This window comes from Equus przewalskii, chromosome 27 (genome assembly GCF_037783145.1).
Source record: "Equus przewalskii isolate Varuska chromosome 27, EquPr2, whole genome shotgun sequence".
In the NCBI taxonomy this organism is placed as follows: Eukaryota; Metazoa; Chordata; class Mammalia; order Perissodactyla; family Equidae; genus Equus; species Equus przewalskii.
Window position 1 is genome coordinate 26,321,791 of NC_091857.1, and position 25,101 is coordinate 26,346,891.

The 25,101-nt window shown below is 41.1% G+C and overlaps 2 protein-coding genes across 4 annotated transcripts in view; one reads left to right on the forward strand and one right to left on the reverse strand.

The window, feature by feature from the left end:
- Window positions 1-11: 11 nt before the first annotated feature.
- LOC139079807 (proline-rich protein HaeIII subfamily 1-like) lies at window positions 12-23,409 on the reverse strand. Its single transcript, XM_070597231.1, has 2 exons — window positions 23,268-23,409; window positions 12-643 (listed from the first exon to the last, which is right to left on the reverse strand). The coding sequence occupies exons 1-2, from the start codon at window positions 23,407-23,409 to the stop codon at window positions 12-14; spliced, it is 774 nt and encodes a 257-aa protein (XP_070453332.1).
- Window positions 117-25,101, forward strand: part of BACH1 (BTB domain and CNC homolog 1) — a 47,195-nt gene continuing 22,210 nt past the window's right edge. Inside the window, exon 1 of one of the 3 annotated variants that reach the window (XM_070597262.1) lies at window positions 117-250. The gene's annotated coding sequence lies outside the window, so the exon portion shown is untranslated. Of the gene's footprint in view, window positions 251-17,451; window positions 24,030-25,101 lie in introns of those variants that run through there. The other 2 variants (XM_070597263.1, XM_008522569.2) reach the window with 2 other exon arrangements.

Consider the following 25,101-nt stretch of genomic DNA (forward strand, 5'->3'; position numbering starts at 1 on the left):
GAGGGGCGGGCCTACTGGGCGGGGCCTCGAGAGGCGGGCCTATGGGGCGGGGCTTCCAGCAGGTGGGGCGGGGTTTCGGCGTCGGGAGGCTGTGGCTGCGGCCGCTGCAGAGGGGAGGGAGGGGGCGGAGGGGAGGGGAGGGGAGGGGGCGGCCGGCCGCGGGCAGAGCGTGAGTCACCTGACCGCTGCCCGCGCCGCCCGCCAGGCTCGCTCGCTGCCGTCAGTCGGGCCGCGCCGCGCCTCGGCTCTGGTGAGTGGCTTGGCAGTCCCGCCCGCCCTTCCCTGGGAGGGTCGGCGTGGCTGCGCGCGGTCGGGGCCGCGGGCCTGTGAGGGGCGGCCCGCGGGCAGGTCCGGGGAGGGCAGCTAGGGGGCCCGGGCGGCCGCTTCCCGGGCGGGGGGCGCTTCGTGGGCCCCGCGGGGGGCGGCTGCGGCCCCCGTTCCTGGAAGTGGCCGCGTCCGCCGGAAGGGCGCCGGGTGGCCCTGTGCGCGGCCAGCGCCGTTGCTGACGGGCCCACGCTGTACTTTACCCCCGGGCGGCTGGCAGGGCGGAGGGCGGGGGCCGCGGGGCCAGGCGCCCGCTCCCATCCCCGTCTCTCCGCCTCCCGGGTCCGAGCCCGGCCCTCCCAGGCGATCCCTGCCCGGGCTGTGACACATCAGCACCGCCCGCGCGCCGGGGCCTGGCTCCGTATTGTCCTCCCGCCCCTCCCACCGGCCTCCGCAGCCGACGCGGCCAGCGGGTGTGTGCCGCCCGTCTTCCTAGCCTGGGTGTGCGTCGCGCGTGTAATCACGTAGGAAAGGCCGAGTGTGTGGCTGGATCAGTAAATGCCACCTTGCGGGGCTGGGTTCAGCGAAGATCGGTCTAGGGACCCGGAGATCCCAGGGCTTCCTTTGTTGGAGTTTTGTCCACGCGTTGTAATGCAGACTCCCACAGTCCGGTGCGAGTGGGTGTTGACTAGAGACACTCCAGCTTTGTGTTCGTCTGGTGTCACACGAGTGCCATTGCTTTCTTCTTGCACGGCAGTTTCACGTTGAGTAGCATTGTGCTTGGAATGCTGCTGTGAGCCTTCTGCGTTAAACTTGGGCCCATTCAAGGTCTAGTGTAGTAGTAATCGTGAAAGAACGTGTGTGGGGAAAACGAGCCATACTGTGCTTGACGGAACAAAGACTGTTTTGTAGGGATGCTTATCTTTTTGGAGAATTGTATCAGGGTTGGGACTGTTCCCATGGGGAATGCCGCTCCTAGGTCTTTGCTTGTATCTTTTAATACTCCTTATTACGTCCCGGAGGGTTTGTGTTTAAGGCGGTTCAGAAGGATAATGGGTGGAAACACTGGACTAGTTAGTGACAGCATTTGAGCGCTTCACATGGTCACGCAGAGAAATGGGAAGAGGTTGGCTTGCGTCTTCCTGGTCTTGGGTAGTGGTGCAAGGGCTGGACTGGGCTTGAAGGCACTTGCCACTTCTGCCTTTGGATTAGAGGAGCCTCGGGAAAGGAAGACTCTTGGTGAGTCAGCTTGGGGTAGGATGGCCTTGGTTTAATAATTGCATCGTATCGTCTGTTATTGTTGTTTAACCGATAACTGTGTCAAGTGGTTTACCGTTGTTCATTCAGTGCTGCCTTGGTTGGATAACAAGGTAGGATGACTCCTTAAAAGAGTTGGGTTGCTGAGTCATTCACCCCAGCCTGAGAGGTAATTAGGAACAGCTGGTGCAGATACTCCCATCACATGCCTCCACTATAAAAGGCCAAGGAGCGCTCAAGAGGGGTTGCTTCAGAAGGCTGAAGGGGGCACAGCTGGGGTTGTCTGTTTTGAGACAGGTAATCAGTGGGTGAAGTGGAAGAGCGTTCTTAGGAAGTGGCCAAGTGGAGCTGAGGTAGTATTTAAACACAGAGCAGCCACGTGACCTCCTGCCTGAGAATAAATTTGTGCTGGAGAGAGCTAAAACTGGGGAAGAAATTTGCAGCCAGAAGTAGCCTAATAACAGTACCGGAACAATATTTACCGCTCTGACAGTACCTAGTGTTTTGTTTGCTTTTTGTGGTTTTGTTGTGTAGTTTACACATTTGAAAAAGTGAACTGAATTTCTTCTTCATAAGATTTCTTTATGAGAAGACAGAAGGAGACTTCCTCTGGGTTTTCATGGCCCATGGCTTTTCATGCGTACACTAGTAGTTTCTGGTGGCAGAGGCGAGGGTAAGGAGAATATGGGTGGAGTTAACAGGTCTCATTGGGTCAGGTCTAGAAAGAGCTGTCTAGTGAAAGCCAAATGATGTGTATCTGTCTCATTCTCCTAATTATGGTGCTGGTGTCTTTACATCTTGGATCATTACTTCTTGCTTTAAAGATGAGCGCACAACCCAAGCAGATTAGTACCTAATGCCAGCGAAGTTTGGGAATGGGAAATGTGGAGTGGGCGAATCTGCCCTTACCTGTGGTCAAAAGGACTAACTCTTATTGTTGGTAGTTCATTTAAAACATTTGTAATGGAAAAAAGTAGTTAATTTTGTTGCTTTAAGTTTGGGACTAGAGGAGGTTAGAAATCATTAATTTTTTAGGGATTAGGGTTTCTAACGTGGGGTGCAAGATGATTCATTTGGAAGAAAATATTAAAACTTCACTTTTACATAAAATAAGAAACATTAAGCAGCAAAGTACAGATTAACAATAGTATATGCATATTATATAATGTGGATGACCCTCTTTTGCTGTTGGGGGACATAAAGGGTTTGTTAATCCCTGCCAGTAACATTCTTTCAACAACTGGAGTACTTTTTTTTTAAACTTCTGATTTCCTCTTCAGAGCTAACATTTTTTTCAAAATGTTCTTAATATTCATTTAATTTTTATTTCGTATCTAGTGCTATTCTTTTTCCACTGTGCTTTAAAGAGTAGAGCCTTGAGTGTAAATTTCTTATTACATTGTTGATGTCAGGAATGGAAATAGAAAAAATGTGGAGTTTCCCCATTACATGGTACCATGTATTTTTAATTAGGTGACAATCCAGGAGGTTGGTTTGTTTAATGTATATGCTCTGAAGTGTAGTAATATGTAGAAGGATGCAATGAGAGCACCTGAAGATAATCTACATGTTGGAGTATGATTTGTATATAACACATTCTTTTAAAAATTGCTCTGTACTGTTACTCCTTGAAGTCTGCATTTTTGGGGACCAAGTTTACACCCCCTTTAGCAAGATTAGTAAGACTGCATATTCAGCAAATCACTTAGGAAGTGGCATTTCCCTCCTTAGGAAAATGTGATTTATTCAGAAACTTTCTGGGCATGCTGGGGAATGGTTAGTGTTTACCCTTCAATTAAATCTCTTAGGCCATATGCCTTTTACACTCCTGTACTGTGAGAAATGATGCTCAGAATAAGGATTGCAAAGCCCTTTAAAATGACCAATTGTCAGAGATTCTCTTCACAATGCTGATCTGTCCAAGACTTACGTTTTAGGAGTCATTACCTCCTTCCAATTTTCTGACTAATGTTCTGTTAGTAAGAGAATTGCTTTCATCCTAAAACTCACATTTCCTGACGGTTCTACGAAATGGAAGCTGTATTTTGTGTGGTGGAATGGTTGATTTATGAAACTATTTTGATTTGAAAAAAGATGCCAAATAAAGTGATCTAAGGAAGCCCAAGGTATGGGTAATTTGAGAGCTATTTGCCAGAATCCAGGCCCCTCAGAGAGAGTAAAGATTTCAGGAGCACAGATAAAATATGGACTTACACCACAATGAAACCTGGGCTTCTGGCTGACTCAGCGCACAGCATTAACAGAACTGAAGTTGTGGGTTTGATCACTGTACAGTTGACCAAGAAGCAGTAAGCAAAGTGGTTCAGAGTGGGAGATCTGGAGCCAGACTGCTGCAGGTCAAGTTCTGACTCTGTTATTTACCTGCTTTGAAGCCTTGGGCAGGTTACTTCACTTAGTTGTGCCTCCTTTTTTCATCTGTAAAATGATGATAATAGAATCTGTATCCTAGAGATTGTTTGCAATTAAATGCATTAATATGTCTTAAGCGGTTAGAACAGTGCCGGTTCTGTATTAAACATCAATCCACGTTAGGTGTTTTTGTCTGTTGAAAATCTGGGAAGCGCTTGGTTACACAGCCTCATTTTGCAGCCTCCTTGAGCTGAATTGCAGCCATTGATCACAAGGGCGATTGAGGAGAGAGCCTGTGGGTGTGCAGTTGGTCGCTGCTACTGGAAAAACAGCTCAAGTGAACGTTCTGATGATAAATCAGTAGCAGCATCTCAGACACACACACAACTTCTGAGGGCAAGGAGCACAGGACACAGCTTTTTACTAAAGGAATCTAGCAGTCTTAGCAAAGTGCTCTGGAGGCAGTCATTAGCAGTTGATTGGAATTGGCTTTTGAAGAAATAAAACACTTGCTATTCTGCATCTAGTCTATTTTCCGTATTACAGTTGAGGACTTGTGGTCCAGCAGATTTAGTAACTTGTCCGCTCCCTCCCTGCTTAGTAACATCATAACAGCGCTCATTTTTCCATTCTCATTCCTGGACAGTTTGTTGGGAATATTTGGAATGTAAATTTACCTGCCAATTACTTTTAAGTATTGTGTTTTCTTTAAATGACATGCATATGCTAATATAGAAGAAAGATCCGTGGTAAACAGTAGATGTTTATCATGTGTGTTCTTGCGCCTGTTAGTAATTCAGAAAGGTGGTGTCAAACATTTTGACCATCCTTTCCACTAGAGTGTAAGTTTCTTCATCATGATAATTGTCTTCTGTTTTATCTCCCGTGTAACATTGAGTGTGCCTTGGCTATGTTTGTTCAGTAAACTTTCGGTTGAAGCACTGGTGGTATAATATGGATTCATTTTAGTTCTGTGGTTTTGAAACTTGGGAATTTTTAAGAGAGTGAACCAAAGAACACTGTGTGTTCTTAAGTACCCTCTTAAGTTATGTTAAATGTGTCCTGAGTTGAAACTCTTGATCTTTTAGAATTCTGCTTTCTGTTTTCATCATTGGTCTGAGTATTGAGGAAGCAGCTGGATTTAAATCGTTCTTTTAGTTCATCTCTTTTGGAGCTAGAAAGAAAATTTGTCTTGTGACTTCTTTTTACCTGTAATTGACTTAGAATTGAATTGAGCAAAACATAATTTGGGTTGTCTAGATGTTAAACCTCTTATACAGCTAATACTTATCCTTTAATATCATCATTCCGTTAGAACAGATCCTTTGTTTTGTTTAGGATCAGGGATAGTTTAGAGAATATTAATAGGATAATAAAAATTGCCCCAAAGCAAACGTAAGGAACAAAGAAATAGTGCTTGCCAGGATCTTGGTTGTTAATGACTGTTGTAGGAACACAGTGGGCACGTGGTGAATTTGGTGGGTAGCTGGTTCCTTTCTCAGTACTGGCACAGTTTAGAAAAGGTTACCTTAATGCAGCTGAAGCTGTGTGCAAATCGTTGTTTGAAAAATAAGTTTAGGGCCTGCCCGGTTAAGTGTGCCTGTTCTGCGGTTCAGATCCCGGGTGTGGACATGGTACCACTTGGAAAGCCATGTTGTGGCAGGCGGCCCACGTATAAAGTAGAGGAAGATGGGCACGGATGTTAGCTCAGGGCCAGTCTTCCTCAGCAAAAAAAAAGAGGATGATTGGCAGCACATTTTAGCTCAGGACTAATCTTCCTCAAAAAAAAAAAGTTTAAATCACTTTCTTAATACCTTAGGAAACTCATTATTCAAAAGAATATTTTTGTAGTAAAATAATTACTCCCAGCTTCTATCTGGTGAAGTTATTTTCACTTTTTATTTGTCTTTTCTTAGATTGGATCAGTCATAGTGGACAGTTGCACTCCACTTCCCCATCTCCCATTAAAGTTAGACTAAAAAGTGTTTTATATAGCAGGGTTGTGTTTAACTCCTTCTTAACCTGGACAGTGGCAATATCCCACCTCCAAGGTTATAGGTTAAATAGTATAGGAAGGGAACTGTCTTGTCTCCCTTCCCTGCCTTTTCTGCATTGATCTCTTCTTTTTACTGACTTGTCTGCCTTTAGGATTCCCGGGGGAGATGATTCCCTAGGCCTCTGTTGAAGAAGTGGGGAGCCCCATGCACTCAGCATCCTGTTTCCTGGTATCTTCATGTCCTTCATGCCTTATTCCTCCTCTAAAGTGTGCCAGCATCTTTTGGAAGTGAGCTCCATCAGTGAAGAGAGTTATTCATCAGAGAGTTTGCTGTAAAATATGTGACTATAAAACATTTATTAGTCTTTTAGTAAATGTATTAGGTTGTAATTATTAGGTTGTCATTTTGGAGTAAGCGATTTTTGGTAAGGTCAGTAATTTCAGTAATGTGTGTTTTGCACTTAAATATTATTTTAAAAAAGTGGTTATCAAATGTTGGCCGAAAACACTTTTCATTTTCAAAGTACATAACGTGTCTTTATTTGCTCCTTTTTCCTGAGGACTATTCCCAGCATGACTCAGGGTTCTCCTCTAGGTAGGATTTATCACTTAAATTAGATGGAGAAGTAAGAAAAAAAGCCACTGTCCCTTTTAATCCTTTTTTCCACGTTAGTAAAAGACTTTTGAAGTAGAAAAGCATTTTGCCCAGCTGAACAGGGTTCTTTGCTTACATGCTTTTATTCCCAGCTGTTATCCAGAGAAATCAAAGGCAATGGCAGTTAGGGATGAGTCTGTCTGCTGTCAACTTTGCCTGCTTAATTGTCTCTTTCTGGTAAAGGACTGTCACAAGTACTATTCAAGCTCTAGATGTATTTCTTTGTGTTTTTAAAAAATGTGTTTTGGGGGCTGGCCCGGTGGCACAGCAGTTAAGTTCACATGTTCCGCTTCTCATCAGCCTGGAGTTCGCTAGTTCACATCCCAGGTGCAGACATGGCACTGCTTGGCAAAAGCCATGCTGTGGTAGGCGTCCCACGTATAAAGTAGAGGAAGATGGGCATAGATGTTAGCTCAGGGCCAGTCTTCCTCAGCAAAAAAGAGGAGGATTGGCAGTAGTTAGCTCAGGGCTAATCTTCCTCAGAAAAAAAGAAAAGTGTTTTGCCTTTGAGGGAATGCCTCTTGTCATTGGCCTGGTTTATTGTGTGTTCCTGACCCCAGGAGGGACACCTTTTCCTGTCTGGGGCAGAGGAGCTCAGATACCGGCATGCCTTCCTGCCCTTGTTTCTCAGACCCCAGTGTGGAAGTGCCCTCCCCTCTTCTATCCAGTTAACTTTGAGCAGCTCTCTAATCCCTGGAGAGTAAAGAATAATTGTGTTTTTACATTTAAAGGCAGTTTGGTCTCTTACCTTCCTGTGAATTCCAGCCCTCTCCCTAAACTTATGAACACACACATTCAGCTTTTGGTAAGTGTAGATAGTAGGGTTGCTACATTAATTTCAACATTCGTGGTATGCTTATGTGTTAGCTACTGGTTTTGCATTTGACTTAGGAAACAAATATGTATGCCTTTATATGCAAGGAACTTTTTAGAAGTTACAGTCTGTAAGGCAAGCCAACCATTACAGTAGCATGTGTTAATTGCTAGAATAGCAACATGTAAAGTGTGCCTTAGAACCATAGACTATGAGAAAGCTAAGTTTTGGGAAATCAGGAAAGTCTTAGGAATATCAATGATGAATGCATAGTTTAGTGGAGGAAACAGCTTGTTTTGATAACTTCTTGAGAAGCTTAGCAGTAAAGAGTAGAGAGATTTCAGTAGGGGTAGGTAGGGTTAGGAAGGTTGTATATTTGTATGTGTGTATTTAAGAATAAGGTCAGTGGGAAAAGGTTGAAGATGCAGGCTCGTCTTTATTTTATCCTTGGTTAGTTCCTATTATGGTTGCAAGATGGCTGCCACAAGTTCAAGTGTCACAAGTAGATATGACTGTGTTTCTTGGAAGAAGAGAGACTTATTTTTTCCTGGGATGTCTCTTTATCAGTGAGAAAAACCTTTCCCAAAAGACTCAGTAGATGCCACGCCGTCCCTCTCCTTTCTTTTCATGGGCCAACATTGAACACAAGCCCATGCCTAAATCAGTCAATGTCAAGGGAACTGGACCCCTGTGATTGGCTTAAGTGGACTGTAATTCATCTTGGGTTGGGACTGGGGTGTGCTTCCCCAGAGACACGTGGCCTTACACAGAGAATAGATTTGTGAGCACAGTCTGGGTTTGATTAGAAAATGAGGGGATGAATGATACTGGGGAGTCAGCAGTGTCATTCTTGCCTACTACTTTTACCACCGCTACGCAAAAACACATACTTGTGAGTAGAAAAAGAAAATGTAGTCGTCTCTGGATTTGGAATTTTAGGTGACATGTTTTCCTTTTGTTTCATCTTAGTTCCTACTATGATCAAGTATTACTTTTACAAACAGATCAAATAAATGTTTTGTTTAAAAATTATTTAAAAATTGAAAATGCCCATTCTACCAAAAAATTACATGTCAAAGGAATATATTTCTTTTAGTACTCAAAAGTTCTAAAGTTCTCTGTCATTCTATTAATACTTGCAGGGAAAGAAGAATATATAGTTATATCTTGTGGCTTTTGATCGTATCTGTACCAGGAGGACCTCTCCCTCTTAATCTGCACACCTGTGATATCTGGGGCTCTCACTGAGTGGTGAGCCCACCCTGGCTTGAGTAAGAATGGTTGATTCATTGACTGGGTGGGCCAGGATTCTTTGGAACCAAACTCTTCAATCAGGGATACAAACAGGAATGTTGCTCCCTCTGTCTCCACTCATTCCCCTCCTAGGAGGGAAAGCTGTCTTGTGGTTAGCTTATTTGCCATTCTGTTCAGACTTTAAGTTTGTACAGCATTCTTGTAGCACTCAAACTTTTTAGAGCACTTTGATGTGGTCAAAGGACTTTTATATTTTATTCTTGTTCCTTTTCAATCCCAGGTTTTGGTACTTTGTATATTATGTGAAAGGCAAACAAATAATGTAAATACATAAACACTGAGTGTTGTAAATTCACAAAACGGAAATTAATTGCTAATAGTTTTTTCTATTTGAGGATAACTAGTAGGCTGTGATAAATGGTTAGGGTAGGCTTCTGAAATGATACTACTTTTTTGGGTAGAATTTAGAAAGACTTATAATACTGCCAAAATAATTTTTGTCCCAGATGAAAAGCAATAGTATTTACCTACTCAGGTATTCTTCAAATAATATTTGAACTGAGAAATATTTTGGTTTTTTTACAGGCCTGAAATGATTACTTATTTGACTAAATCTCGTGATTAGAATGTGTTAGAGAAAGTATCTATTGAGGGCTCAGGTGAAACATCTACAGGTTGGAAATCCCCATTTTAGAGAGAGTAATTTTGACTCCCAAGATAACATAAATAACAAGAAATGGATTTAAACATCTAGTTTTCGCTGTGTATATTGAGATACCACGGCACTGTGGTGGCTGTCAGGGATTAGTGGATTAGTTTATTTTGAAATAAAGCATTTCAATGTACTACCTCTACTTAAATTAAAAAGTTTCAAATCTGATTCATACAGTTTCTCCACTGCAACTCCTGCCTTATTTAATTAAAATTGTTACTTAACTTTTTTTTTACTCTTAATCTTTTTTTTTGACTCATTTATTATGAATTGGAGTGAAATGGTGTTTAAGGAATGCTTGGGAATTTGAAGAGTACTTTTGTTCATGTTCTGTCTTGTTTTTTCAATTACTTTGGGTACTATGTGTCAACTCTTAGACCTACAAAAAGTCATTCTGACCTTGGTCTAGTTTTAGGGTTTCTCCTTTCTCTAGGCAATCTGAAATAAATAATTTGGATTACGGTTATAATCTTTACAGTTTGAAAACAAAATGACATTTGGGGACTCTTTATTTCATTATGAATGTACGTTGTGGACACTTAATACTCTGTATTGAAAGTAACTTTTAGTGAAATATCTCCAGCATTCTGTCCTTGAGTTTTCCATATGTAGTTGGATATAGCTATAGACTTTAATTTAAGTTCATCATAGTTTAGTGTCACATTCCTTTTAATATGAGATTGGTACTCAATCCAAGAAGTGTTAATCAGAAATTAGTTAACCAAATATTGAGTAATAAGGAAAAATGTGTTGTTCCTTAAGTGCCCTGTAAATCTGTTTGTCTAACATTATTCTCATCACACACACAGAATCCTAAGACATTTCCCTCTATTCTTGGTTCTTCCATCCGTCTTCTCACACACACACACACACACACACACACACGCTACACTTAGGTCATGTAACATGAATTTAAATGTAATATTTGGAGCTGGGAGTAGAAGACCTTTTCAACCCTTAAGTTACTGACGCTCTCCGGGCTTCAGTTATTCATCTGTAACAGAAGTGGGGAAATGGGTCATACTGGATGAATGTGCTCTTTTAATTAGAAATGCTTTAGTTCTGTGAAGTTAGCAATTACCTTGAACAGACTTGTAAAGTTTTAATATTTTCTTTTTACCTTGTTGAGGTCTTTATTAGGCTTATTGAATTTTTATCCTTAAAGGTTTGGGTATCTGCATTTTGTAGCTTAATTCTTGAGTTTGTAGAATCTTTTAGAATGCAGTTTTCTTTTGGTCACTTGCATAATAATGGCAGATATAATAATAATAATGATAAAACATTAATGATCTTGTGCCAAGCCCTGTGCTATTAAATGCACCAAACCATTCAATCCTTGGAGGAAGTTCCTTATGGGGAAGCTGAAGCATGAAGTCACGTATCTTATAGAAGATCACATAGTTGGTAATATCAGCAAAGCCTTAAGTATATTCTAGTACTCCTGTTCTTTCCAGTATTATTCTGATGGTAGTGTAAAAATAACCTAAAATTGATTCCTTTTGCATTTCTTAATTCTGTGTATTTGCTCAGCACTTTATCCTTTTCAAACAGCTTTGTGAGAACAGTAGGGCAGGAACGACCTACTTAAGTCTTAATGGATGCACTTTTGCCTTTGTTTGACTGGCTAGACCTGCCTGGATGGGTCTTTCCCCCTTGTTTTCCTGTAACAAGGTTTTCTTTTTCCACATCAGATCATCATTTTATTTTAGGTTTCTATTCGATTTAATTTATCCTTTCATTTTGCTGTGAAATATCAGTGGAGGCTATGTTTTAGAGTTGCCTATGAATTTTCCACATAGTGACAAACCAATACCTGCTGATGACTGGAGGAAGTATTCCTTATGGAGGGGGGGGAGTAATTGACATTCCTTGCAAGGCTTCAAGACAATCAAAATAAACATGAACTGCTTTTTTAATGAAGGCACGCTTTTTTGTTTATAGTTGTCTGTTTTAACATTTTTCTGATTATAAAGTAATACGTGTTTATGGTTAAGACTTTGAATGCAGAAACAAAAATTACCTAGATATAACCATTGTTAATATTTTGATTTATATCCTAACTAGAGGTAGGGGAACCAAGCTTTCTGGACATGTTAAATGTGAGGCGGCTGTTAGACATACAAGTAGTAATTTGAGTGTGCAGTTGGATACATGAGTATAAAGTTCAGGAGAGTAGTTGAGATTAGACCAAATACAACGATGAGCGTACAGCAAGTCCATGAGTGATCCTGCTCTCACTATGAGTCTTGATGAGTTCACCTCCAGAATGTGTGCAAAGAAGAGAGATCTGAGGACTAAGCCCCGGGCTCTCCAGCATTTAGATATTTGGAAGAGGGGATCCACCGAAGAAAATTCGCAAGTGGCTGCCAGTAAGGTGGAAAATCAGAGGATTGTGGTATCCTGGAAGCCAAGTGAAGAAAGGGTTTCAGGGAACGAGTGATCAGCCTGTTGAAAGTTGCTGAGATGCTGTGTAAACAGACTGAAATTTTGACATTTGGCAATGTGGAGGCCATTGATCCTCAAGAAGTGATTTCCATGGAGTGGAGGGGAAAAGGCCTGATTTTAGAGGGCTCAAAATGAAATTGAGAGGAGAGGAAAGTGGAGGTGGTGTCAATTTAAATGGCTCTTTTTGGGAGTTATACTGTAAAAGGGAGCAGAGAATTTTACTGTAGACAGAAGAGCATGAGGAGGATCAAGAAATTTTAAGAGAAGAGCCATTATAATATGTTTTGTATGATAAAAGGAATACTGTATATTCATTTTTTTCTCATTTTTCTTGGAGAGACTTTACAGAAGTTTATCAGTTTTACTGGTCTTCTCAAAGAATTAGCTCGTGGTTTAGTTCATCACTTCTGCTAAAAGTGAGTGCAAAATTTTATTTGGTGAGTGGTTTTCTTGGTGAAAGTACAATAGATTTCCTCAGATTTTGTAAGTCAGAGAACCAGTACTCTAGTGGTTTGACGGTTCAGCGGTTCGTTTCTCTAGAAGATACCCCTAACTTTTTAAAGAATCTGTTTGAATTGGTATCACTGTCAATATAAAATATTAAACAGTATATAGAGCGTTGTTCTGAAACAGTAGAAATTTTACTATACTTATTCTACCCTCTTCATCTCCAAGTTTTGTCAAAATCCCCATGTCCAAGTTTTGTCAGAATAATTGAAGAGTTTAGTTAATGGTTGATCTTTCTCTTCATCAAGTTCGTTTTCTATTTGAAGAATCTTTAGAAAGTTGTCTTAAGACTCACAACCAAGTCATCAACAATTTAGACTTAACTGAATTTTGCTATATTTTCGTTTGCTATCTGTTTAAACTTCTTTTAAGTTTACATTTTTAGTCGAAGTAATACATGTTGGTTTTAAAGAAAGCAGAGATTTATCATAGAGCAACCTCATCTGTTGTGCCCCACCCACCCCCTAATTCTGCTTCATAGATAATGAATATTATCTTTACCTATTTCTACTATTTAATTTCATTGGTGGTTACCTCTGTGTCTCTAAGATGTTTATCCCTCAGTTTAACCTAGGATGTTATCTGTTGACTTCCTGTTACCATGGATGTTGATTTTGTTTGCTTCTACAATCCCCTCACGTATATTTATAATTATATTCTTCCATTTCTGTTCTTGATCACCTCTAAAACTGCAAAATTTTTTTTTTTTTTAACATTTGGTCTCATTAAGGCAGTATATTTAGACTCTGCACATTGTAAGTCATATGGAAATCCTTTTTCTTTCACTTCTGATTTCATCTCCTAGCCTGGCAGTTTTACTTCTGTTTTGTCAAGGTTAATAATATTTACGTTCTGTTCTAAAACCATAATTAAATCTCCTATTATTTGTCTATTCTGAAAGTTGAAAACCAATTAACAGTGCTCATGTTATACCTCTGTCAATATTGGGCCTGGAAAGCTAAGTGTGTACTATTGCACCTCTTTTGCTAGTTTCAGTGTCACCCTGTGCCCCTCAAAAAACATGTCTAGCATCAAATTCAAATAATGGCTAACCATTTTTGGTCCTTATTAGGTACCAGGCACTGTCCTAAGAACATTATGTATATTATTTCATTTGATCCACACAAAGTACTACTTTTGTCTCTACTTTACAAAAAAAAAAGGGGGGGAAATTGTTAAAAAATTGTTCAACTGGCGGGGTTGTCATCAAGCTATAAAACACGATTCTGTACTCTCCACCCCTAGTGCTCTCTAGAGCAGCCAGCTGCTATGTTTGTGAGGTTCTGAGAGTCTTTTAGTCGTAGGTGTGCTCCCTGATCACCACTCTCTCTGTCCTTCTCATCTCCACCCCTGACTGTGGGATCTTAGGGATGTCTGGGGTGAATACTTAGAAAGTGGTGTAGGAATGAGAGTACCCTTGAAGAAGGCTGAGTGAGTTTGAGAATTTCACTCTGAGGGAATTTTCACTCTGCATTTTTTTTTCCCTCTGAGTTTCTTATGGGAGCCCTAAGTTAACTGGGATAATAACTACTGCACTTCCCTTTCTGCCCATCGGTTGCTCATCTTAGAAAACCTACACTTAACATAATATTTAAAGGTGAAATATTGACCATTTTCCTTATAAGGGAAAAAGATAAGGATGCTCTCTCTCACCACTCTCACTATTCAGTTGTTGCAATAAGGGAAGAAAGAAATAAGCATAAAGGTGGGAAAGAGTAAAACTGTCTCTATTTGCAGATGACATGATTGTGTACATAGAAAATCCTAAGGAATCTAAAAAGCAACCATCAGAACTAGTAAGTGAATTAAGTAAGATTGTAGAATTCAAGGTAGCTATTAACAAAATCAATTTTGTGTTTACAGGGTAGCAGCAGAAAACCAGAAAATGAAGTTTAACAAGCCCATTTGTAGCAACTACAAAAAAATACTTAGACATAAATTTAAAAAAAGATATTTAAGACCTCTTTACTAAAAACTTGAGAATAATGCAGAGAGAAATTAAAGAAGACCTAAGTAAACAGGGAGATATGCCATGTTCATGCATCAGAACACTCAATTTGTTAGATGTTGATTCTCCCCAAATTGGTATATTCATTGTAATCCTAATCAAAATTCTACTGGCTCTTAGACGTCAATAATAAGAAAGCAGTCCAGTTAAAAATGGGCAGAAGAATTGAACAGACATGTACAAAAGAAGATATACAAGTGGCCAATAAGCACATATAAAGATGTTCAACATCATTAGCCATCAGGAAATGCAAATTAAAACCACAGTGAGATCCCACTGTACATTTATTAGGGTAGCTCAGATTAAAAAGACTGACAGTAATCCCAAGGGTTGGTGAGAGTGGAGCACCTGGAATTGTCATACCCTGCTGGTAGCAGTGTAAAATGATACAATTGCTTTGGAAAACTGTAGCAATTTCTAAGAAGTTGCACATAAACCTATCGGATCACTCAGCTCTTCCACTCGTAGGTATTTGTTTACCCAAGAGAAATGAAGTATATATCCACACAGATGTTCACTGAAACTTTATTACAATAATCCCAAACTGGAAACAATGCATTGCCCATCTTTCTTAACAATAGTCCATCAACAATTAAATGGATAGACAGATGGTGATTCCATATAATGGAATATTATTCAGCAACTAAAAAACCAAACATCTGATGTACGCACTATGATTGTCATTAAGCTGAGTGAAAGAAACCTGAAGCTAGATAGAGTACATAATGTGTCATTCCACTTATATGAAAATTAAAGAAAATGCACGCTAATCTACGTTAACATAAAGCAAATCTTTGGTTACCTGGAGCCAGGGGAACAGGGAAGGAAGGAGAGACCTCAAAGGGGCATGTGGAATTTTGAGCAGTGATGGAAATTTCCTTATGTTGATTGTGGTAGGGGGTTCATGCTCATTTACAAGTGTCAAAACTCATTGAATTGTGCACTTGACATAGTGCAGTTTGTTCTACGTAAATCATACCTCACAGTTGATAAATAAAATAGTGACCGACAAGTGCATGATCAAAAATGCATGTAGTAAATTATTTTTATTGGCATGGGTCAATCCTAGTTGCTGGTTCATATTTTCATAATGTAGTCAGATATTCCATTGAGATAAAACGATCCTATTAAGGATCAAGTAGCTGCCAAATATGTTAAGCAAATAAAAGACTTCATTGTGTCTTAAATTCTTTGTAGTAAGAAGGTGTAACAGTTGAATCTGTTATTCTTATTTTGGTTCTGGAGCTTGGTTTTCCTATGTTCCTTCTCTTCTTTCTTCTTCTATTCCCTTCCAAGCTATTTTAAGCTTATTACCCAGAATTGTCAAGTTGAATTTGTTGACTTGGGAAGTGAAAGACCTCTTGTTTCTGATCTCTTAGTAGGTGAATCTTGTAAACAAATTCTTCAAACTTCTCTCACCATTCCGACTTCTCCCCCTAAGTGTAACTTTAGCTTCATAATTTCAGGTATGTGATTAGACCAAGTAAATATAACAAAAGATCCATGATTTAAATATATAATTTTTAATATTAGGAGAAATAAATGGAAAAAAATCCAACTTTCCTTGTATGGAACCTTGCATAATGTTGTAATAATCATGAGCTGCAAAAATTGTAGTGATCACTTGCCCTCCTCCCCATTTTAAAAAAGCTATGGCATCTTTAGTTACGTAGTTTTAACATAAATTGCCGGGTCATTTTCCCATATTTCATTATAAAAGTCCTTAAAAAACAGTGTCATCATTTTGGGTGGTGCTGTAAGCCCTTCTGCTCCTTACTTTAATTCAAACTTTTATTTTGTTTTCCATTTTCATTCACCTTTTTTTTGATATATTCATCCGTGTACCTTAACCAATCATACTTAAGGTTTTTACGTAAGACTGAGAGAAATGGATTTAGAAAATGTGATTATCAGATACAATGTTAAACAAGCATGTTTAGCACTTGCAAAATGTTAAAGAAAATAGCAAATCTTGGTCACTGAGCTGTTTGTCCTGGCAGGTGAGTCAGGTCTTAGAACATTGGGAAGAATGCTGACTTAAATTGTCATCTTTGATTTCAATTCCCACAGACTTGACATTAAGGTTCTTTCAAAATTGGGAATAGTAATAAGAAAAGCCATGTTTTTAAAAAGATTCTTTCCTATGGGCATCTCTATTTTAAATTAAAAAAAATTTTTGTTTTTATGTGTGCTGTTAAAAGAAAGACAAACAACTAAAGGTATACAGACGTGATACTGTTGGGTCTTTGTCATACAGTTGAAAAATAGAAAATAAGGTTCATCTAAATTTACAACACTCAAACTCTGGGTATCTTGGGTATATTGTAATAGGAACTGGCTTAGGGGATTTTTATTTTTTTTTTTAATTGAAATAGCATTGGTTTATAACATTATATAAATTTAAGGTGTACATCATTATATTTCAATTTCTGTGTAGACTACATCATGTTCACCACCCAAAGACTAATTACTATCCATCACCATACATGTGACCTGTCACCATTTTTGCCCGGCCCCCCACCCCCAACTGGTAACCACCCTTCTAATCTCTGTCTCTATGTGTTTGTTTGGTGGTCACATTTTTATCTTTTACTTATGAGTGAAATCATATGGTATTTGACTTTCTCTGTCTGACTCATATTGCTTAGCGTGATGCCCTCAAGGTCCATCCATGTTGTTACAAATGGCAAGATTTCATCTTTTTTTTTTTTATAGCTGAGTAGTTTTCCAGTGTGTATATATACCATATCTTCTTTATCCATTTGTTCGCTGATGGGCACTTAGGTTGTTTCCAAGTCTTGGCTATTGTGAATAATACTGCAGTGAACATAGGGGTGCATGTATCTTTACACATTTGTGTGTTCATATTCTTTGGACAAATACCCAGCAGTGGAATAGCTGGATCATATGGTAGATCTATTCTTAAGTTTTTGAGGAATCTCCATATTGTTTTCCATAGTGCCTGCACCAGTTTACATTCCCACCAGCAGTGTATGAGAGTTCCCTTTTCTCCGCATTGTCTTCAACACTTATTTCTTCTCTTGTTTTTTTTCTTTTAAGATTGGCACCTGAGCTAACAACTGTTGCCAATCTTTTATTTTTTCTGATTTTCTCCCCAAACCCTCCCAGTACATAGTTGTATATTTTAGTTGTGGGTCCCTCTAGTTGTGGCATGTGGGACACCACCTCAGCGTGGCCTGACGAGCAGTGCCATGTCTGCCCCCAGGATCCAAACCAGCGAAACCCTGGGCCGCTGAAACGGAGTATGCGAACTTAACCACTCGGCCACGGGGCCGGCCCCTCTTTTCTTATTAATTATAGCCGTTCTGAATGGCTTGAGGTGATATCTCATTGCAGTTTTGATTTGCATTTTCCTAATAATTAATGAAGTTGAACAGCTTTTCATGTGCCTGTTGGCCATCTGTATATCTTCTTTGGAAAAATGTCTGTTCAGATCTTTTGCCCATTTTTTAAGCTGAGGGGGGAGCCATGAAGGATGGCGTGGTAAGAGGAATTTGCCTGTCTTCTGAGCCGTTGAAGACCCTGCCCTGAAATTGAGTGAGGCAAAAGTAATTGGCAGGGCAATGGAGGGGTGGTAGGCAGAAGCAGTAAGGAGGAAAAGGTGAAAATTCCAAATGACCACTAGAAAGAAGGGGAAGGCAGGTTCTAAGGAATTCGACCGGCTTGCACATCAAGGGCACTGCTTTTATATAAAGGCCAAGACAGTTGCCTCTTGCACCATTTCTGATGCCCAAGGTCACTAATCACTTATGCCCAGCTACACACAAACCCTTGGCCAGCAGGACTATTTTGGAAATAAATGTTCTCACTAATTGCATATTATGGTTAGATGAGAATTGACCAGAAAGTAGTTGTTTGAAGACTTACTGCAAATAAATAGCTTTAGAAATGTCCACAGTCTTGTGTAAATTGGTTATAATGATCATTGTCATCTCTTTGACCCTAAGGCATCATTGTCATTTTGAACATATCTAGGTTATGTTCTTCTTGAATGTAGGGACTGTCTTTTGTGTTTTCATGACACCTAGTCTATTGTATGGCACAGTTGAGCACTTGTAGAAAGAATATACATCATTGCTCCATGAAGAAAAAGAATGTTTGAATGATAGTCTTTTTCTTTTATATGAATCGTTGATGTTAGATTATTTTGTATGCCCTTCTACATTGAGAATTAAAAAACAACAAAGTCCTATGAGATTTGAGGTAAATAAAATTCCAGCTCTTTTTCACACGTGGAACTTCATCCTCGTACACAGTTATCTTCTGAATTTCTGTCAGGAAGCATTGTAGCCCTGGCTCCATGATCAGATATTCACCTTAGGTTTTTAAAAGTGAATTATCCTTAAAGTTATTAAAATGTCATAAAGCCACAGCATCTTGTTTTATTTTATCATGTTGAAAGCAAAAAACATCAAGTGGTAACTTTATTAAATCTTAAATTGTGTATATTGAGCAGAGAGCAGAAGTTATTTCCAAATTGAGGTGGGTGCAGGAAGCTTCAAAAATGCCTGTTCATCCTTTATCAGCATTACTGAATGAATCAGCAATTTGCTAAGGTCAGCAGACTTTATTTTGAATTATAACAATAGTATATATTTCCAAGAATATAGAGAAATTCAGGTATAACATAGGAATCTATCTTTGGTGTTAATAAATTAACAGAATTTTAGGTCTGAAAAGTTCCTTGAGGGTGTTATATCTTACTTTTTAGGTTTGAGAAGTGTTAGAAGGTGACTGACATATTAGAATGATGTGTGCTATTCTTAATCTGGTAGTTATTACTTAGTTACCTTATTGGGTAAAAATGGATTACTGACCGTTTAGATGGTTTTCAGAATTAGGAAAATTGATTTTCAGGATAACCTTCTGTACTGCTCCATGCTAATGAGGCCACGGTTGAGGTGTCCTCATTCGTACAAGTCCATTGTGTTGGCTGTGTTTATGGTTGCCAGTTGTCTTGCAGATATGTTTCTAGTTCTCAGAGCTGGGGCTCCCTTTCGTTCCTCCTGACTCTGGAAAAGCTATCCAAGGACTTTTTTGTAAGTGCTTGGCTCAGTGGCATTGTTCCCGTATATACATAGTTGAATAGCTGACCGTGCTGTGTTTGGAAAAAGATGTAGATAATCTGGGTTTTGGATTTGGTTTTTATTAAAAATGCCAAGTCATTCATTCAGAAGCAAGTGCCTTCATTGGGCTGGGTACTCTGTTATATGCTTGAGTTATGGCAGGAAACAAGTCAGACAAGGTTTGACATTTAAGCTGAGACCTAAAAGGTGAGGAGTTAGTCAGCTAAAGCGTAGGAGCAGTCCAGGGAGTGGGCACAGCTTGTGCAAGGACCCTAAGGTCAGAAGGAGCTTGGTGCCTGTGGGGCGGGAGAGAAGGATGGTGAGGCTGGAGAATAGCAAGGGAGGGAGACAAAGGCTTGAGATAGGTTGAATTAATAGATAGAAAACTCCCAACCACACAGGTCTGGATGACGTGTTTAGGATTTAGAAGTGATCATTAGAAATTTGGAAGACATCGTAGGGTTTTCAGCAGGGGAGAAAGACATCACTGATGTGGGAGAATAAACTGGAGGAGATCAAGGGACTGGAAAGGGATGAGGCTTTTGTTATTAAAGTCATTAATAGCAACTAGTATTTATTATTTGTTTGCTGTGGGCCAGACACTATGCTAAACCCTTTACCCGAGTCTCATGTAAACCTCAGGACAACCCAGTGAGGGGCTATTGTTATCCCTCTTTTACAGGTGAGGAAACCAAGACCCAGTGAAGTTAGGCAGCTTGCCCAAGGTCATGTAGCTAATAAGTGGCAGAGCTGGGGTTTGAACCCAGACAGTGTATGGTTCTAGACTCTGTACTGTTAGCCACTGGGCTTGTGTTTTCCGTGTGTAACATAATGATCCATTAGTGGTTTTTGAAATTGAGTGGATCACAACTGGATTTTTTTTTAATAGAACAGAGCAGAAATTAGAGTACTTTGCACTAATAAGGATAAAATGTTGATATGTGAAACTTTGTTGCATTTTTATTTTATATAACTGTATTTGTATGGTAGTCTAGTGGTTCAGATTTGGTGCTCTCACTGCCACAGCCTGGGTTTGCTTCCTGGTGAGGGAACCACAGCACCGTCTGTCAGTTGTCATACTGTGGTGGCTGCACGTTGCTGTGATGCTGAAAGCTGTGCCACTGGTATTTCAAATACCAGCAGGGTCACCGATGGTGGACAGGTTCAGCAGAGCTTCCAGGCTAAGACAGACTAGGAAGAAGGACCTGGCCGCGCACTGCTGAAAAATTGGCCACGAAAACCGTAGGAGTAGCAGTGCAGCATTATCTGATACAGTGCTGGAAAGTGAAAGGATGGTGCAAAAAGACAAGGCAGGGTCCTGCTCTGCTGTCCATAGGGTTGCTGGGAGTCAGAATCAACTCAACGCTAACAACGAAAATATTTCTACTTGTGTGAGCTTGTAAGCCATTGCAAAAGGCTGAACAGCATTTGTCTAGACAAGAGCCAGTGGTGGCCCAGACTAGAATTGTGTGCAGATGGCAAGAAGTGGGCTCAGTGTTAAGAGGCAGAGGTACCAGGTTTCGGTAAGAGATTGGATACAGGGGCTGAATGTGGGAGATGTCAAGGATGAGTCCCAAGTTTCTAGTGGGAGCAAGATCAGTCATGGTGCGTGTGTGCTCAGTCCACTATAAGGGAGACTGACCCTTCTAGAGGGGTCCTCGGGTGCCTGTTTGATTTGCTTCCTGATTCTCTAGCTTCTCTCAGTTGTAGCTGATGGGACTCGGGGTTGACATATCACCCAAATCTGTGTCTTATATTTTATAGCAAATCTGTAAGCTGACTGTGAACCTATGAGGTGATCTGTCATTCAAAACTAGTTAAACAGAGAGGTTGTGCCAAGAACAAACCTCTCTCTGGAATCTGAGGTGAGTAGTGAGCCAGCTGGTGGCAGCAGGCCACATGGGCGAGTATGTGGGCTAACGGCAGCTCTAGAGTGAAGGTTTCAGAATTGTTTTTTTGTTTTTGTTTTTTTAAAGATTTTATTTTTTCTTTTTCTCCCGAAGCCCCCTACATAGTTGTGTATTTTGTGTATTTTTAGTTGTGGGTCCTTCTAGTTGTGGCACGTGGGATGCTGCCTCAGCGTGGCTCAATGTGCGGTGCCATGTCCATGCCCAGGATTGGAACCAGCGAAACCCGGGCTGCCGAAGCAGAGCGTGCGAACTTAACCACTCGGCCACGGAGCGGCCCCTGGGAATTGTTTTTCCTGTAGGCCCCTTGGGATCCGCAGAGCCTTTAGCTTCGAGTGTTGAAGAGTCCAGAGTCCTCTTTCTGATGTTGAGGTTCAGTTCATTTGTTCTTGGCCTTCTGTGAGGCCCATTTCCTTATTCTTGTGCGTAACCTTTTAGTAATACCTGGTCCCACGTTACTGCAGTGAGTCTCCATTCTGTGCATTCACCAAATACAGACTGGGGACAGAATAAGGGGTAGATAAATGCTTGGTATGCATCCCCCTTCTCTGTCTTATTGGTCTTTTGAACTTGGCTGAGGTATTTCTTACTGTGCCTCAGTTCCCTCATCTGTAGAGTTGGAATGATCTAAGAGCATTCATGTCATAGGATCACTGTGAGGAGTAAGTGAGATGAGCTGTGTGTGTACTCAGCTCAATGCCTGGGGCAGAGTTAGAGCTTAGTGAGGGTTTGCTGTTAATAGTTAGTATCTTTAGGACAGTTTCTGGAGAGACTTAAACATTTATGAGCAAAGCCTATGGGAAGAAGCCAGCATATAGAGAACGATTGGACAGAAGTGAGAGGGTGTTAAGAGAAGGTGCTACATTGCAGAGATGCAAGGATGGGATAAGATCAGGAGCAGATATTAATGGATTGGTTTCAACAGGAGAGGGAACCTTTGGAGGTGGTGGGAGGGGCATACTTTCTGCGATTGGATCCCAGTTATGGTGGTCTACTGGGAGAGACGCTGACTGAGGAGAAAAGTGGTGACTTGGAAGGCTGTTGTGGAGGACGAGATACAAGGCCATACAACATAATTGATAAATGGTGCTGAGACCCTGAGACTGCACACCATTAATTTATAGTCATGCCAGTCTGCATGCTTTTACAGTTTGTCCTCGCTGTGCTGTGTTTAGCAGAATGAGGAGATGTAAAAGTAAGATGAGTATCGTTTTAAGGGTTTACAGGGCAGAGGGCCAGGAAAGAATAAGGAGGCTGGGGTCTTGGGTGCAGGGACATAGTAAGGCAGGTGGTCAGCTGTTTAGTCCAGTGTGACTTGGGAGGGTGTACAGTGTTAGAGAAAGTGGAGGGCAGTGGTCTGTGTGGTACCACACGTGCAAGGTACATACTGTTGTCCCTCAGTATGTGTGGGGGATTGGTTCCAGGATCCCCGTGGATACCAAAATCCTCGGATGCTCAAGTTCCCTATATAAAATGGTGTAGTATTTGCATATAACCTAGCACATCCTATTGTATGCTTTAAATCATTTCTAGATTACTTATAATACCTAGTACAATGTAAATGCTGCGTAAATAGTTGTTACACTGTATTGTTTAGAGAACAATGACCAAAAAAAGTCTGTGTTGTTCAGTACGGTAGTAGGCCTGACTACATAGTATGTGTCAGCAACAACAGTTAGTGATTGTTTTCCTTTATTGACCTGAAAGAGAAATACAGAGAATAAAACACAGAATGTTTAAAATAAAAGTACATATAGAAAATATAATTCTAAATAGTATAAATTCTCTCTCTCTCTCACTCTCTCTCACACTCACACTCACACACACACACTCTCACACTCTCACACTGTGTTGACACTCACCAAAACCTTGGTTCTTTCTCTTGAAAACCCTCGTATGGTGATGATGATTGCTGTCCGGTTCTTACAGTGCAAACGTGATGGGGCAACGAGATGTGGCACTGTAGGTAAGTGGTGAGATGTCAGGCTAACTTGAACCTTCTGTCAGGATGTCAGACAGACCATCTACGTCGGAAGAGCCAGGTTCTGATTGCAGACATTGACGCTTTGGAGGAGGCGCAATAATACTAACATCAGGATCTGTGGAGGTTGAGGTCAGAGGGTCTTCAACCATTGAAGGTCAAGGCTTCACAACTGCAGATGCTTTAGTTAGAGACATTGTCATGGGAAGCTGTTTCTTTTTCTTTGCATCATCAAACAAATCTTGCAGTGGTTGTAGGTGTGTTGTTATCCCTCGGTGACAGGGAGGCTTCATGCCGTCAAAGGATCATGCTCGAGGATTGTATCCTTTAACACTTGAGCCAACTGAAAAACTGCTCCAAACTTTTCAAGTCTCCATATTGATGGCTCTGCTTCCTCTAAATCTTCCGCATCGTCGTCATCATCTGTAGAGGATTTCAGCAGATCTTTGAGTTCCTTGTTGGTAAGAGTTTCTCTGTGCTCTTCTGGCGTTCCTCAGTGTCATCCTTGATTATGTCAGAGAGGCCTTCCCGACCAGCTTCCCTTGCGACATTCAAGATGTTCTCAACTTCTGCATCAATAGTGGGGAAGCCCCTGAAGTCATTGACTACCTCACTCCTTAACGGCTTCCGACATGCATTGGCTGTCTGAGGCTTTAGGGCATCTGCAGCCTGTGTAATAAGCACAATTGCATCTGCAGCCGTGGAGCTCTTCCATAAATCCATGATGCTGCAGTCAGAGCTGGCATCAAGCGCAGCATGAATCCTCCTGAAGGTGAGGCGAGTGTAAGTCGTCTTAATGCCCTTGATGGTGCCTTGATCAAGTGGCTGCAGCAGTGACGTAGTGTTAGGAGGCAGGAACATCACTTCCTTGTTCTCCTCGGACGAGCAGAGAGATAGGGGATGGCCGAGAGTGTTGTCAGTTCAGAGGAGAACCTTGAATGGCAGCCTGTTCGCTTCATGTATTCCTTCCCTTCAGGGATGAAACACTGGTGGGACCATTACGAGAACAGGATGGCCATTACCCAAGCCCTCATGTCGTGTTGCTGGAACACGGGCAGGCAATTTTTGTTCCCGAGGGCCCGGAGACTGTTCAGTAAACGAGGCCTTTCTCTTCTATGAGTTTCTCGAGCTCTTCTGGGAACGCTGATGCTGCTTCTCCCGTGGTCTTTAAGTTCTTGAGGCGGTGGCGCCTTACACCGCTGGACAGCCGTCCCTGACTAGCCTTACACTCCTTTCTCCTGCTCTGTGCAGCCCCCTCACAGTAGTGCTCATGGAGGCTAAGTGCTTTTCACTCATAATTTTGCCATCAGCAGGGGCATGCTTCTGTGACGTGGCCTCTAGCCGCACACTGAATGCTTTCTCAGTCTTTTCAAGCCCTCCGTCACAAAGCAGAGAGACCATTTTCGCTATTGTAGCAGCAGCACTAAGCTTCCACAAATTTCAGCCTCTTTCTGCTTTATTATGTGAATGCTTGATTCGTTCTTCCCGACATTATGGCCCGCTTTGGCAAGCGAGATGCCTTTTTTCAAAAGGTTTAAGATTTTTATTTCTTAGTCAAGAGATAGCGTTTTATGCCTCCTCTTAGCCTTTGAGGGATTGCTTTGACCACCTCATTGCTTTTTAGGAGCCAATTTTTCACAGAAACAAAGAGCGTACACAACACATGTAGTGAATGAACGAGACGAGGTGAACAGTGCTCAAATAGTGAGTGTTGGAGAGAGACAGGGTCAGCGAAATGGCAGGAGGCTGCGGCAGGGTGTGCCTGCGCGTCACTTCATTCGCGTGGGGTCAGCGTAGTGCTCAACACGTGGCAAATTCAAGTTTTGCTTTTTGGAACTTTCTGG